This window comes from Staurois parvus, unplaced genomic scaffold (assembly GCF_062004578.1).
Source record: "Staurois parvus isolate SC_StPar_1 unplaced genomic scaffold, SC_StPar_1.0 ptg000093l, whole genome shotgun sequence".
NCBI lineage: Eukaryota > Metazoa > Chordata > Amphibia > Anura > Ranidae > Staurois > Staurois parvus.
The window spans coordinates 465,113-482,687 of NW_028317889.1; the positions used below are offsets into that span (position 1 = coordinate 465,113).

General features: G+C 44.6%; 1 protein-coding gene across 4 annotated transcripts in view; it reads left to right on the forward strand.

The window, feature by feature from the left end:
• DOK5 (docking protein 5) overlaps window positions 1–17,575 on the forward strand; it is a 162,889-nt gene that overhangs the window by 65,201 nt on the left and 80,113 nt on the right. For all 4 annotated transcript variants that reach the window (XM_089670707.1, XM_089670709.1, XM_089670708.1 and 1 more), the window contains exon 3: window positions 12,441–12,555. In XM_089670707.1, coding sequence (XP_089526833.1) covers window positions 12,441–12,555 — 115 coding nt within the window. The remainder of the gene's footprint in view (window positions 1–12,440; window positions 12,556–17,575) is intronic.

A 17,575-nucleotide genomic window follows, 5' to 3' on the forward strand; every position in this document is an offset into this window, starting at 1 on the left:
GATAGCAACACCTCGCTCATCCCGCCAATGAGGGAGCAAGGCCTGCAGACGGGAGTGTTTCCTTCGCTCCATGAGCACAGCATAGATCCCTGGTCAGCAAATGTCATTGGACAGCAGGATAGCAACACCTCGCTCATCCCGCCAATGAGGGAGCAAGGCCTGCAGACAGGAGTGTTTCCTTCGCTCCATGAGCACGGCATAGATCCCTGGTCAGCAAGTGTCATTGGACAGCAGGATAGCAACACCTCGCTCATCCCGCCAATGAGGGAGCGAGGGATGCAGACGGGAGTGTTTCCTTCGCTCCATGAGCACAGCATAGATCCCTGGTCAGCAAATGTCATTGGACAGCAGGATAGCAACACCTCGCTCATCCCGCCAATGAGGGAGCAAGGCCTGCAGACAGGAGTGTTTCCTTCGCTCCATGAGCACAGCATAGATCCCTGGTCAGCAAATGTCATTGGACAGCAGGATAGCAACACCTCGCTCATCCCGCCAATGAGGGAGCAAGGCCTGCAGACAGGAGTGTTTCCTTCGCTCCATGAGCATGGCATAGATCCCTGGTCAGCAAGTGTCATTCTGCAGCATTTTCGGCCAGCAAGGGATCAATGTATGGAAAGAGGTGAGTATTTTTTCTACCCTTCTTAGCGATCCTGAGTTGCTGTCAGTGACAGTATGGTCGCGGTGCCATGGGCTTTCATCAATTTTTGTTTTTCTTTAGATCAGTGCTGCCATAAGATGCAGCCGGTTGGAATAAAGTTATTCCTTTGAAACTGTGTACAATGTGTAAGAGCGCGCAGCCTTCTGTCTGCCTGCTAAATATAGCCGTGTGCTCCAGTACTAATATATGCCGGAGATTAGTCTTCCCATATGGTGTGCAGCATTAGGAGAATCGAGGCGTTCACAAGACATTTGTTCCGATAACTGCGCAATACGGCCAGCCTTTCAAAACAGGACCTGCTCCAGCGCGCACAAGAGCGGCAACACCGAAATTCTTAGGCAAGGTCGATTTCTTGCCACTCCCATCACCAGTCATTTATTTATTTCAGGTACTTATATAGCGCCGTCAATTTATGCAGAGCTTTATATATATATTGTACATTCACATCAGTCCCTAACCCTCAAGGGGCGTACAATCTAAGGTCCCTGACCCTCAAGGGGCGTACAATCTAAGGTCCCTGACCCTCAAGGGGAGTACAATCTAAGGTCCCTGACCCTCAAGGGGCGTACAATCTAAGGTCCCTGACCCTCAAGGGGAGTACAATCTAAGGTCCCTGACCCTCAAGGGGCGTACAATCTAAGGTCCCTGACCCTCAAGGGGCGTACAATCTAAGGTCTCTAACCCCCAAGGGGAGTACAATCTAAGGTCCCTAACCCTCAAGGGGAGTACAATCTAAGGTCCCTGACCCTCAAGGGGAGTACAATCTAAGGTCCCTGACCCTCAAGGGGAGTACAATCTAAGGTCCCTGACCCTCAAGGGGAGTACAATCTAAGGTCCCTGACCCTCAAGGGGCGTACAATCTAAGGTCCCCGACCCTCAAGGGGCGTACAATCTAAGGTCCCCGACCCTCAAGGGGCGTACAATCTAAGGTCCCCGACCCTCAAGGGGGGTACAATCTAAGGTCCCTAACCCTCAAGGGGCGTACAATCTAAGGTCCCTAACCCTCAGGGGGCGTACAATCGAAGGTCCCTAACCCTCAAGGGGCATACAATCTAAGGTCCCTAACCCTCTAGGGGCGTACAATCTAAGGTCCCTAACTCACATTCATACATACACATACTAGGGCCAATTTAGACAGGAGCCAATTAACCTACCAGCATGTCTTTGGAGTGTAGGAGGAAACCGGAGTACCTGGAGGAAACCCACACAGGTGCAGGGAGAACATGCAAACTCCAGGCAGGTGGTTGGGATTCGAACCAACGACCCGAGTACTGCCAGGCAGAAGTGCTAACCCTTTAGTCACTGTGCTACCCAGTGATTATTTTAGACAGAGATGCTGACCTTCGGTTTCAAAACCCAACTAAATCATAGTCTTTGCCATTGTAAAAGTCTTTCCCAGTCTTTATCCATCATTAAATTTTACCTGGTGATCCTGTCATGAATGGCACTTCCTGTTATGGGGTGGCAACCATCTCCCGATGGTGATTCTGCGTTGTCACTCTGTCATATGTTCCCCTGCTGGAGGCTACAAGCAGCCGTGCTGACACATTGCGCAGACATGTGTTTGTCATTAACACCATCAGAAAGCAACAATGTGTGTAGTGCTATCCCCACAGAGGCCGCTGGTTCTTCCCTAAGGCTAGGTTCACTTATGTGCGGGTGGTGCCGCTGCGAATCCGCACAAAAATCAGTGCAGCCGCACCACCCACACAGAAGAATGCGGACCCACGGGCGGGTGCCATTAGTTCTAACTGGAAATCGCAACCATACTGGAAATAACTCGGTCTACGGGATGTCTTTTTTGAATTTTATTGCTTGAAGAACTTTTTTTTTTTAATAGGGTTTTATTTTTCCAAGTTTTTGCAGTAAACAAAAATACAAAACATGTGATCACCCAATCCACAAAAACATCAAGGCGGTGAGGGCTGCACAGAGCCCGTGGAAATCACAAAGAATAATCACACATAATACAGAAAAGGAGAAAAAAACAAAAAGCAAATCACTGTCTTCAGTCACAGCAAATCCGACTTTGAAATCATGCGAATTCTTTTGAATTCACTTTTTCAAATTCGGATGTCAGTGCGACTGCAGGTACGACTTGGAAATCATCTGTACGACTTGGAAATCATCTGTGCGACTTCAGGTACGACTTGGAAATCATCTGTACGACTTAAGGTACGACTTGGGAAAACATCTGTGCGACTTCAGGTACGATTTGGAAAACATCTGTGCGACTTCAGGTACGACTTGGGAAACATCTGTGCGACTTCAGGTACGACTTGGAAAATATATGTGCGACTTCAGATACGACTTGGAAATCATCTGTGCGACTTCAGGTATGACTTGGGAAAACATCTGTGCCACTTCAGGTATGACTTGGAAAACATCTGTACGACTTCAGGTATGACTTGGGAAAACATCTGTGCGACTTCAGGAATGGCTTGGAAAACATCTGTGCGACTTCAGGTACGACTTGGGAAAACATCTGTGCGACTTCAGGTATGACTTGGGAAAACATCTGTGCGACTACAGGCACTGCTTGGAAAACATCTGTGCGACTACAGGTACTGCTTGGAAAACATCTCTGCGACTTCAGGTACGACTTGGAAAACATCTGTGCGACTTCAGGTATGACTTGGAAAACATCTGTGCCACTTCAGGTACTGCTTGGAAAACATTTGTGCGACTACAGGCACTGCTTGGAAAACATCTGTGCGACTACAGGCACTGCTTGGAAAACATCTGTGCGACTTCAGGTACAGCTTGGAAAATATCTGTGCGACTTCAGGTAGGACTTGGAAAACATCTGTGCGACTTCAGGTATGACTTGGAAAATATCTGTGCGACTTCAGGTACAACTTGGGAAAACATCTGTGCGACTTCAGGTACGATTTGGAAAACATCTGTACGACTTCAGGTACGACTTGGGAAACATCTGTGCGACTTCAGGTATGACTTGGAAAACATCTGTGCGACTACAGGTACTGCTTGGAAAACATCTCTGCGACTTCAGGTACGACTTGGAAAACATCTGTGCGACTTCAGGTATGACTTGGAAATCATCTGTGCGACTTCAGGTATGACTTGGGAAAACATCTGTGCGACTACAGGCACTGCTTGGAAAACATCTGTGCGACTACAGGTACTGCTTGGAAAACATCTCTGCGACTTCAGGTACGACTTGGAAAACATCTGTGCCAATTCAGGTACTGCTTGGAAAACATCTGTGCGACTACAGGCACTGCTTGGAAAAAATCTGTGCAACTACAGGTACGACTTGGAAAACATCTCTGAGACTCCATGCACAGATGTCTATGCAAGTCGCATGTGAACTACTTTCAAAATCGGTGCAACGGCGACGGAGTAGCACTGGTTTGACCGCTTCCATTGCGGTAAAAAACTGACACCGACCAAGAGGTGAACAAGAATCACTGAGACGATAGTAATTCAGCGGCCTGGGTCCCTGAGGCCTCCAGCCACGGCTGCCGTATCTTGGTAAATGTCCGGGGACAGGCCCTGCCCGTGTATATTCTTTTATATTTTGGTAAGTCAGTATTGACCAGGTGACAGGTGTATTGAACAGTGGAGTTTTGTTATGTTTTCGGGGTTGTGTTCCATATGTGCAAAGAGAGATCACACAAATACTTATAAGTAGAAGATTTATTACAAGTTATGACAGATAAGGATAAAGAAAACATAAGAAGAATACTTAACTAAAGATCCTGTTACCACCATGGGTCCCTCCGATATATGGCATGGCACACAGGTGAGCACCGACGCATGCCTACTGCAGCTCTGACACGAGGCAAATATTTCTAGTCTAGCTGTGTGCTATATACTGGAATTGGTCAAATCCACTTGCAAGCAATGTGACACTTTAATCACTTTGACATTTTTGATAATACTTTAAAGTGACCATTGGTCTGTTTAAGAGCAAAAAAAAAAAAAACTTCTGGAATTTGATTAACATAGACAGGGGTTAGACAAAAATATGGAAACACTAAATGATTTGCAGGTGTGAAAGTGACAACGTGTTGAAAATGGAAGTGATGTAAAATTCTTTTGCTTCCGCTGTGTGATGAGACACCTAGCTAACAGATGGGAAGCCACACTTTCCTCATTAACTGCGTGCGCTGCTAGTAATACAGAGTCATGTCAGAGCTTACTGAGCTTCAGAGAGAGCAAACTGTTTGTGCGGCTTAGCTGGTGCCTCTGTGATTGAAGTTGCCATTCATTTGCTTTGTCGAGAGGTACAGGATCAAAGGTTCTGGTGGCATATACAGTTTCCGGGAGGACTTGGAACCCTCCTAAGGAAAAAGAGCCTAGCTCTCCAGGGCTTCAGACTATTTATTACCTCCCCAGACACCTTCAGGACACTCCTCTCCAGGTATTGGCTGGAGCATGATAAATATTCAGGTTGGCTATTTGAATTTCCCTCCTTAAGCTCTGTTAGCTTCCAGAGACGGGGGAAGCAACCAAACTCCCATCCTATGAAGCCCAGAACAGACCAGGACAAACAATCACTGCTCCCTGGATTATAGAAGGAGCCAAAAGCTAAATGTTGTCTGATCAGCATAAGTGCGGTCTACTGACTGGAAGAGAAAAGGACATGGCGCAGGATTTTGACCTGGAATAAGAGAACAACTGCCACAACAGTGACTGCAGAGCTCAATCTCAGCCTTCACCGGACTCAGCCTTCACCGGACTGAGATTGAGCTCTGCAGATACTTTTGCAGCAGTTGTTTTCTTATCCCGTATACAGATGTTGTAACGGAACCGGACCCCGACTGCACTAGGGTATTTCCGTTAGACTCCCGCTTCCCTGTCCGAACACCATCCACAGACCCCACCGCTGACCATACAAGACTAGAGACCACCAGACTTGAAGGAAACCAGGCAACAGACTGCTTTATTTTAACACAGATACAAGATATATACATTCAAGGGAACAACCCCCCCCCTACCTGCATAAGGACACAGGGCGGGGCAAACCAAATCTAGCAACAAGAGACATCAACAGCCACCCCCCACCAAGCCAATACACAAACACATACATCCCATAATAGTTTGCTCCTAAGAAAGACACACAATAGAACAATGGGATGCACCACATGGCAGTAAACAATGAACAACCCCCACAACCCACCTATACATGTCTACACAATATCAGGACATTCCACCTTGTACCCCTAACAGGCACAGGGTGACTTACACATAATAGGGATATGGGGAGCTGAGACAGGGGTCTCCCCACCCCTCCAAAGGGGGCTGTGTTCCATGGGCCCCCCAAAGTGACTCCTGTCACAGATGTATACAGAAGACCTACAGCAGAGAAATGATTGAGGAATGGATTTGATAAAAGCACATTCAAATGATTCATAAGCTGGAAATACGCAGTGGAAAATGTTAAACGGTCTCATAGCTAACATCAGGGTCATCCTGTTCTTCCCGGCTGTCAGTTCCTTGTTCCAATAATGAAGCTGTTTGTACATTTTCCAGACCCCAATCAATACCCATTTTTGTGGCATGATGCAGGGTCAGCAGGCAGAACAGGTACATCTGGACGTTCCGTTAATTGGAAAAAAATACAGCTGGAGAGGCTATTAATTCAAGTCTTTGTTAGCGGCCTGTGAATTATAAGCCGGCGTGTACAACCCTGGCATGTCAGAGGAAGGTAGAAAAAGAGCATTAATGTTATCTGCACGTTCATTTGTGTCTCCCATTACCTGACTCTCGTTTTCCTCACAAATTTAACATTTTACAAAGTGCAGACTGTGTTCCTCGGTGCTGGCCTGGAACTGTGCCCTGACCACGCTGGCTCCTACCTAAGGTGGCAAATTTAAAGCGTAACTACACGGTATCTGAACACCACAAACCGAAAATGCCATTTAATTCATTTTTTATATTGAAAGCAAACTCCCCCATCTGTCCATGTCTCCATGATTTATTTTCCTGAAAATCCCTTTGAAACCCCCCCCCAGCATTTCTAGTCGCAGCCATTTTCAGTAAGGGCAGATGGTTCATGTAACTTTTACTTTGCCAGGAATCCATCTGCTCTTAGCTCATGCAGGCAGGAGGGTGTGTGTGACTGTTAAAGCCCCTCCTCACATGAAGACTCCTGGGATGTATGACATCATTTTGGCCTAGGCAAAAAACTAGGAAGCAACTGAAAAAAATATAAAAAAAAAAGTATAAAACAAGTAAATATAATATACCTTCCTATCTATTTACTAATCCTAGAAGCATAGGGATTCAAAATAGTTCATGTTGATTAAGAGAGTGACGTTCCATGTTCCTGCAGACTCTTCCTCCAGATCCCTGTCCATATCGAGGTACGGGCTTGCAGTTGGAGGAAGTGGGAATAGACTATGAGTGTGGCGATCATCACACTTGTATTCCATTGAGAACTACAAGTCTGTTTGCTGCGGGGATAAATGGAACTTCAGTTAATTCATTCACAGATCTCCACACAGCTGCACAAAATTCAAGAGAGACAGCGGCTTCAGGGAGGAACCTTTGGAAACTATGCTCAAAAAAAAGACAAGCAGAGGACTAAAGACCAGCCACCAGTATTCCCTGAAGTTGTTTATTCATTCCCCATGACGGACTTACCATGCCTTGTTCTGTACTGTGCTTCTGTGCACAGGCAGACATCTTGGTAGAGGTAGGGCTTTGCTTCCTCATGTCAGAGCCTCCAGCAAAGAGAACAGTGAGCAGCACAGTATTGACATCTCCAATATCACTCCTAATCTGTTGAGACTAGCAGTCAGAGGCAGGAGTGTCTTAGATGATCGCACACTGCAGATGAGGCTCTGAACACAGGGGTGCCTGGGCACCCTCACGTACCATGAAGTGCATTGCTGCTGATTTGTCAGGGTACTGTTTATACATGATTCATACTTCTAGATGTTCCGTATAACGTGGCAAATCTTGGCTTGCGTTTAGGTCCACTTTAAAGGGAAACTGTAATTTGTTTGAATCAGTTTTATTCATTTACCTATTTTTAGTAGTTTAAATGTTTTAAAACCTATTGTATGTACCTATTGTATTGTACCACACAGCCTTTGTTTTATAAATCAGCTTTTGATACTTCTCAGAGCACTGTGGGTTATCTAAAGAGAGAATACGGCTGGCATTTGCTATAGGCTCTTAAACCAGAACTTCACTATCTAGGTCAATATGGAATATTTTTAATCCTTATGCGGCTAGCATTGGTAAATAGATAGGAAATTATATTATATCTTCTTGTTTTCGACTATTTTGTTATGTTTCTTCAGTCACTTCCTGGTTTCCAGGCCTAGGACAAATGATGTCATACATCTCAGGCGTCTTCAGTAGGGGTTTTCTCAGTGAAGCACGCCCTCCTGCTTGTATCCCTGAGTTAAGGGCAGATGGATTCCAGGAAGTAAATGCTTCATGAATCATCTGCCCTTACTCAAGATGGCCATGGCCAGAAACGCAAGGGTGGTGTTTTTCAAAGTGGTTTCTCAGCAAAATAAATCATGGAGACATGGATGGGGGAGTTTGCTTTGGATATTAAGGATGAATTAAATAGTGTTTTTGCTTTTTGGTGTTCAGATGCAGTGCAGTTCCATTTTAGGAGAAGAAGGGTCATTCATCCTCCTGTGTTGTCACCAGGGGTGTATTTCATTTTTGTGCTGCCCTAGGCACAATCTAAAAAAGGAGAAAGAGAGATGTTCCTCCAGCACTCACCTCCGGAATGAAAGCAGTCGCCCATCCCCAGAGACATGGTCTGGAAATCACAGTGTCATCCTTGTGTTGGGAACGAGACTCGGCCTCTACCTATATCCTCCAGCAGCCCGCAGCCTCTTGGATCCCATGGCAGAGCTCAGGCAGTGCCTCACCTGGTCCCCATTCTCTGTCACCTGCCATGTGTGTTACTTCTTCCAGGGGGTGATGACGGCCCCCCTGAAAAATGCCGCCCAAAGCAAATGCCTTGTTTGTGTCAAGGTCCTACCTTTTCCCAGAGATTGTGCGGCTTCATGTGCTGGCGTCCATCTTCGGTTTCTGCAGAGCATGGTGGGAGTCTTTTATGCCTTCAGGCCTCTGAGGTCCATCCCCCAGAGGGGTGTGGCTGATTACATATAAGCCTGTGATCCGCACATGCTCTTTGCACTTGTGTCTTTGTGTTGCTACAGCTCTGTTCATACTCTCGTGACTCTCCTGGAATCTGACTCGGCTTGTGATTAGACCATTCTCTGTGTTTTCCTTTGATCTGACTTTCCGTTGCTGAACCCGGCCTGTGACCTGTGATTCTTGTCCACTGTTCTGTACCGTTTTGTCCCGTTGTTGTCGACCCGGCCTGCCCGACTACGCTATTGTCTTTACCACTAGCTACACACCATTGGCGGCGGCCATTACCGCAGCTGGGGTGTCTCGGGGGCCGCAACCTGGTTCCTGGCTGCGTCAAGTCCATCTCCACCATCAGGGGCCCTGGTGAAGGGCAGCCTGGGACTTAGACTCCGCGCCCTGAGGGACTTCGGTCTGTGAGTGGTGGTTGTCGTCAGTCAGTGCGTTACCCTGCCACTAGGCCTGCCTGTCCGTTCCACAGCCCCTGCCCTGACATTTTGCCTCACGGTTAATGCACCCCTAGTTGTCACCCTGTTACTTGGGCTTCCAATAGGAACAAGTGACCATTTCAACACACATTATGCAGCCATGGTCACCATCAGGAAACCCATTGCTGCATGTAGACGGGAAGTGGCTGCAAAGAGACTGCCGGCAATCAATGTCGCTGAAATGCAACAATGGATGAAAAAAGAAAAAGCAAGATTTTATTAGAAAAAATGTAAATAAAATAAGATGCACAGAGTAAATTAAACATTCATTTAACAAATCAAATATAAAAGGATGCAACGTGTTTGTACAAAGGGATTTTAAACTGTAATTTATTGGGCAAGCCAGTATTGAAGTGGTCGCAGGGTGTACTGTATATTATATTTTATTGGACCAAGGATGCAATGAAATCCCTTCGTTTCAGAATGTTGCCGGGATCATCTACCATCTGTTCATGATAAAGTATTTAGTTGCTAAGATTATATTTGTCAATGGGGATCATAAAAGGCAGAAAAGACAGTTAAGCGCATAGTTAGTGCATTTATTATGGTAGGGATCTGCTGTGGTTTTCTGAGACAGAATAGAACTACAGGGTTGTAAGGGGGTGTATGTTATGTCTTAGGATGTAGACTTTGTGATGGGATCTCTAAGGCTCCCCTTTACATGGATCTGTATTTGTGTGCAAATCATCCAGAAGCCAGTCACCCGGCCTGACCCTTGGGAGGTTATTTACTAATACAGGAGAGTGCAGCTCTGCATGAAGACCAATCAGCTTCCAGGGTTTTTTGCCAAAGCTTCATGGAAAAAGCTGAAGTTAGAAGCTGATTGGTTACCATGCACAGCTACACCGGATTGTGAGTGCTCCAGTTTCAGATCTCCCCCATTTTGGCTGCATTTGGTGGCTGTAGCACGGCAGGGCTGGCAGATTATTTAGCCGACTCTGCAATTAGGACCAATGATCCTGCCACCACTTTCTTCAGCGTAGATCAGTGGGGGTCAGCTTTCTTGATATGGTGGGCTTCAAGTGCAGCCTTCGATATCACACAGGAGCCGCACATAAAGTCAATGAATACCCCTAGATGTCTGAACTCTCAAGAGTACGCTATTTTAGAAAATAAGAGGTTGGCAAGCTGCAGGATAGAGTAGGGACGGGCTAGAGAGGGATCACTGACTCAATTGGCCAGCTTGAGCATGGATTGCATGTAAAGTGTGTTAAACAATCCCCACTTTTATAAGCAAGAGTTTGCTATGAACATGTAAGGGTTAATAAGTAGTAACGCTTCTTTAGTATCTCATGTGTTGTATGTATGGAAGCTATTAAGGACCTGAACACTAGTATTTCTACTGCATAGTGCAGGTCAGTAATTAAAAAGGGCAGGGATCTGTGAAGTTGCTATATTTTTTTTATGAAGCTAGAAGTCACCTTCACTGTGCTATAACCCCTTTTATTATATATTAACCCTGAGATGGTCAGATACTGCAGACATGATACTAGAGATGGTCAGAGACTGCATACATAGTACAGGAGATGGTCAGAGACAACAGACGTGATACAAGAAGTGGTCAGAGACTGCATACATACTACAGGAGATGGTCAGAGACTGCATACATAGTACAGGAGATGGTCAGAGACTGCATACATAGTACAGGAGATGGTCAGAGACTGCAGAAATACTACAAGAGATGGTCAGAGACTGCAGAAATACTACAAGAGATGGTCAGAGACTGAAGACATGATACTAGAAATGGCCGTAGACTACATACATGATACAAGAAATAGTCATAGACTACAGACTTGATACAATAAGTGGTCAGGGACTGTGGACATGATACAGGAGATGGTCAGAGACTGCAGACATAGTACAGGAGATGGTCAGAGACTGCAGACATAGTACAGGAGATGGTCAGAGACTGCAGACATAGTACAGGAGATGGTCAGAGACTGCAGACATACTACAAGAGATGGTCATAGACTGAAGACATGGTACTAGAGATGGTCATAGACTACAGACATGATACAAGAGGTGGTCAGGGACTGTGGATACTAGAAATGGCCGTAGACTACATACATGATACAAGAAATAGTTATAGACTACAGACTTGGTCAGGGACTGTGGACATGATACAGGAGATGGTCAGAGACTGCAGACATAGTACAGGAGATGGTCAGAGACTGCAGACATAGTACAGGATATGGTCAGAGAGTGCAGACATAGTACAAGACATGGTCAGAGACTGAAGACATGGTACTAGAGATGGTCATAGACTACAGACATGATACAAGAGGTGGTCAGAGATTGCAGACATGATACAAGAGGTGGTCATAGACTGAAGACATGGTACTAGAGATGGTCAGAGATTGCAGACATGATACTAGACATGGTCAGAGACTGAAGACATGATACTAGAGATAGTCAGACTACAGACATGATACAAGAGGTGGTCAAAGACGGAAGACATACTACAAGAGATGGTCATAGACTACAAATGTGATACAAGAGGTGTTCAGGGACTGTGGACATGATACAGGAAATGGTCAGAGACTGTGGACATGACACTAGAGATGGCTGTAGACTGCAGACATGATACAAGAGGTGTTCAGAGACTGTGGGCATGATACAAAAGATGGTCAGAGACTGTGGACATAGTACAGGAGATGGTCAGAGACTGTGGACATAGTACAGGAGATGGTCAGAGATTGTGGACATGGTACAAGAGATGGTCAGAGACTGTGCACATGTCAGCAAGGCCTTAGAACCCCCTGTTGGGATTTTTGTATTCTGTCTCCATCAAAACAGGGAGATATCTACTTCCTTCCTTCAATGGAGACACAACAGGCAGTTGATGGAAATCTCTCCAAAGTGAAGGGAAAGTCTCTTAGTTGTCCCCAGAACAGATTTCCCCCTACCTCTTGTTATGATGACAACTGGATTTTGTTATGACTTTCTGTCCAAGTTACTAATACAGAGGGCAAATATCGAAATGGGGATGCAGACAGCAAGTATAACCTGAGAGGGGTTTACAACCTTCCCTTAGGTTATCCAAAACTACCAAAACAAGTTTTGGCTGGAGATATATTTTTAACTGAGAAACTGCAAACGCGCAGCAAGTAGGCATTAGGTGAAAGATGTAGAAAACGGAGGTTTTGGGTGAAAGTTATGGCTGTACCGTACTAATAAAAACAATAAACTGCTTTGCCTTGCAGGTGACGGAACTGAACAATGTCAAAAATATCCTCCGACTCCCTAAAACCACCAAGAAACATGCAGTGGGCATTTTCTTCACCGATGACACCTCAAAAACATTTGCCTGTGAATCGGGTGAGTGAGCGCGACAGGGGGCCGCATCTGATAAGCACTCTGTTGAGTCACTGACGTCAGGCTGCCATCTTCAACGTGGAGAGTTCTTTAACATGCAAAATACAGTGCGCCTTTCAGCGTTCACTGCGCCTCACAGGCTGTGGTCTGATTGAATCAGGGTCTATTAAAAAGAGTTTGATATGGAACATGAAAGGGAATGTCTTTTCCTCTTCATATTAATATCTTTTATAATAAGGGGAATACAGCGTGATAAATGGAGCTGCTGGCTGTTGAGATAATTTACTGTGGAGGATAAAATAATATACTACACGCGGATTTCTTAGAAGTGGCGATTGTTAACCCTTTACAGAGCCGGAAATTGCTGGAAGGCTGGCTAGATTTCGCAATTCTCTGCCAATGGATGTGACAGAATACAGTGCAACTGAATTTAAATTTTACACTATGGGGTTTATTTACTAAAACCGGAGCGTGCAAAATCTGCCGAAGGTGTACATGGTAGTCAATCAGCTTCCAACTTCAGCTTGTTCAATTACGCTTTAACATGAAAAAAACCTGGAAGCTGATTGGTTTTTATGCAGAGCTGCACCAGATTTTGCACTCTTCAGTTTTAGTAAATCAACGTCTATATGTATAGTCATACATCTGTGTACACTGGACTATCACACCTATATAAGCTTGTTGGACATCCGATTCCAAAACCATGGGCTTTTATATCAAGCTTGCGTAGAGCTACTCTTTTGAGGGCTGCTGACTTTTTGGGTCCCCCTGAGTTCTGCAACCAGGTAACACGCATTTTTCACACTTTCACTGTCAGTAAAACGTCCAAGAGCTTGGTTTTTGTTATTTTATTGGGGTTAACAACTTAGTAATACCTCATCTAGAATATGCAGTTCAGTTTGGGAACCAATTCACAAAAAGAACGTTGGGGAACTGGAGAAAGTACAGAGAAGGGCAACCAAACTGATAAGAGGCATGGAGGAGCTCAGCTATGAGGAAAGATTAGAGGAACTGAATTTATTCTCTACTGAGAAGAGGAGATTAAGGGGGGATATGATCACCATGTATAATACATAAGAGGGGGGGGGGTTTGATCTCCATGTATAATACATAAGGGGGGGGGGTTGATCTCCATGTATAATACATAAGGGGGGATATGATCTCCATGTATAAATACATAAGGGGGGATATGATCTCCATGTATAATACATAAGGGGGATATGATCTCCATGTATAATACATAAGGGGGGGGATATGATCTCCATGTATAATACATAAGGAGGGATATGATCTCCATGTATAATACATAAGGGGGATATGATCTCCATGTATAATACATAAGGGGGGGATATGATCTCCATGTATAATACATAAGGGGGGATATGATCTCCATGTATAATACATAAGGGGGGATATGATCTCCATGTATAATACATAAGGGGGGGATATGATCTCCATGTATAATACATAAGGGGGGGATATGATCTCCATGTATAATACATAAGGAGGGATATGATCTCCATGTATAATACATAAGGGGGGATATGATCTCCATGTATAATACATAAGGGGGGATATGATCACCATGTATAATACATAAGGGGGATATGATCCCCATGTATAATACATAAGGCGGGATATGATCTCCATGTATAATACATAAGGGGGGATATGATCTCCATGTATAATACATAAGGGGGGATATGATCTCCATGTATAATACATAAGGGGGGATATGATCTCCATGTATAATACATAAGGGGGGATATGATCTCCATGTATAATACATAAGGGGGGATATGATCTCCATGTATAATACATAAGGGGGGGATATGATCTCCATGTATAATACATAAGGGGGGGAAATGATCTCCATGTATAATACATAAGGGGGGGATATGATCTCCATGTATAATACATAAGGGGGATATGATCTCCATGTATAATACATAAGGGGGGGATATGATCTCCATGTATAATACATAAGGGGGGGATATGATCTCCATGTATAATACATAAGGGGGGGATATGATCTCCATGTATAATACATAAGGGGGGATATGATCTCCATGTATAATACATAAGGGGGGATATGATCTCCATGTATAATACATAAGGGGGGATATGATCTCCATGTATAATACATAAGGGGGGGATATGATCTCCATGTATAACACATAAGGGAGGGATATGATCACCATGTATAATACATAAGGGGGGATATGATCTCCATGTATAATACATAAGGGGGGGATATGATCTCCATGTATAATACATAAGGGGGATATGATCTCCATGTATAATACATAAGGGGGGATATGATCTCCATGTAGAATACATAAGGGGGGATATGATCTCCATGTATAATACATAAGGGGGGATATGATCACCATGTATAATACATAAGGGGGGATATGATCTCCATGTATAATACATAAGGGGGGATATGATCTCCATGTATAATACATAAGGGGGGATATGATCACCATGTATAATACATAAGGGGGGATATGATCTCCATGTATAATACATAAGGGGGGGAAATGATCTCCATGTATAATACATAAGGGGGGGATATGATCTCCATGTATAATACATAAGGGGGATATGATCTCCATGTATAATACATAAGGGGGGGATATGATCTCCATGTATAATACATAAGGGGGGGATATGATCTCCATGTATAATACATAAGGGGGGGATATGATCTCCATGTATAATACATAAGGGGGGATATGATCTCCATGTATAATACATAAGGGGGGATATGATCTCCATGTATAATACATAAGGGGGGATATGATCTCCATGTATAATACATAAGGGGGGGATATGATCTCCATGTATAACACATAAGGGAGGGATATGATCACCATGTATAATACATAAGGGGGGATATGATCTCCATGTATAATACATAAGGGGGGGATATGATCTCCATGTATAATACATAAGGGGGATATGATCTCCATGTATAATACATAAGGGGGGATATGATCTCCATGTAGAATACATAAGGGGGGATATGATCTCCATGTATAATACATAAGGGGGGATATGATCACCATGTATAATACATAAGGGGGGATATGATCTCCATGTATAATACATAAGGGGGGATATGATCTCCATGTATAATACATAAGGGGGGATATGATCACCATGTATAATACATAAGGGGGGATATGATCTCCATGTATAATACATAAGGGGGGATATGATCTCCATGTATAATACATTAATAAAATCAGTGGTTCATATAGTGAACTCGGTGTAGTTATTCCCCCTGAGGTCATCACAGAGGACAAGGGGGCACTCTTTACATCTGGAGGAAAAGAAATGTAATCTCCAAACACGGAAAGGTTTCTTCACAGTGAGAGCTGTGAGAATGTGGAATAGACTCCCTGAAGAGTTGGTTGTGGCCAGCTCAGTGGATTGCTGTAGGAAAGTCCTGGATTCTTTCTTGGATACACAGAATATAACTGGATAGTAACATTTATAGGTAAAGTTGATCCAGGGAATATCCGATTGCCTCTCAGGGGATTAGGAAGGAATTTTTTCCCCTGCAGGAGCAAATTGGATCGTGCTTTGCTAGGGTTTTTTTTTTTTGCCTTCCTCTGGATCAACTGTGTGTGTAGGATTATAACTTTGAATTTTTTTTATGTTTTTGATGGTTGAACTGGATGGACTTTTGTCTTTTTTTCAGCCAGACTAACTATGTAACTATGGATGGGGCCTAGGGGTATATGAGATGTCCAATAGAATTGAACAATTCTGGAGGACAACTTCTTAAGCACAAAAAATGGGCAAGAATCCAGCAAGCAGCATAAAAATGGATCCTAGCTCTCCATTACTTCAGGAGTAGCACTTCCCTTCAGACAGATTAGCACACAGTCTTTGCACTTTGTCCCCTTGAATGAACCTCCTCAGACCCCAGATGAAAATCTTCTCATCCACCTGGCTGTCTTCAGAGTGTCCCAGGGCAAGAGATTCCGAGACACACAAAGAATGTAGTCCCAGGGAGAACTAATTGGGTATTGCACCTGACCTCCCTCTCCCTTTTTTGGCCTAGGGGGTATAGAAGTACTCCTGTTGCTTTAAAGGTTGAAGATGCTTTCAGGCCTTACGCTGGGCTGACTCCTTCCCTGCTGACAGACTCTCTCTCCCCAGTAGACTGTGGAGGTCCTTCTGTCCAGCTTCCAGCCTGTAGAGAGATGCTCCCTCCTTTGGGACCCCCTCCCAAGCTTCACACCAGCAGCACTTCTTCACTCCATCTTCAACCTGACTCCCCTGCTCACTAGGCTCTCATATTTAAGAACTGACCTAGCCACCATGCCAGGCCTCCTGTCTGGGGATTGGCCAGATTCCCCTAAGTATGCAGATCAGCCCTTCCCCACCACCACCCACTGCTTCTTGAAACTTCTCTAAGTTTCTATAGCAGGGGTCTCCAAACTTTCTAAACAAAAGGGCCAGTTCACGATCCTTCAGACTTTAGGGGGGGGGGTCGGACTGTGGCCAGTAGGAGTAGAAAGTGCCCCGGCGGCATTGGGAGTAAACAATGCCACAGGCTTGGGTTAGGGTCAGTAAGAGGAATAGTGCCCATTGTTGGTGTAAGTGGAAGGAATAGTACCCTATCACTGGGGTCAGTGGAATGCATAGAGCCCCATGATTGGTATCAGTGAGAATAATAGTGCCCCATCATTAGGCTCAGTGAGGAGAATAGTGCTCCATAGCATTAGGAGAGAAAATGCCCCAAGGGTCAGATAAAGGAAAGCAAATGGCCACATCTGACCCTCTGGCCACAATTTGGAGACCACTGTTCTGGAGCAAGGGGAAGTATATCAGAGAACTGACCTCTAGGGCGCTTCAGCTTTATACTCAAGTAACCTCGCTGACTCATACCCAGGCTAGAAGCAAACCTCTAACTAAACACAAAAAACCTATGTACACTAGAGGGTGTTACACTCGCGGCTATAACAGTCTCCACTCTACGGGAAATACTTTTCACAAGGTTTCAAGG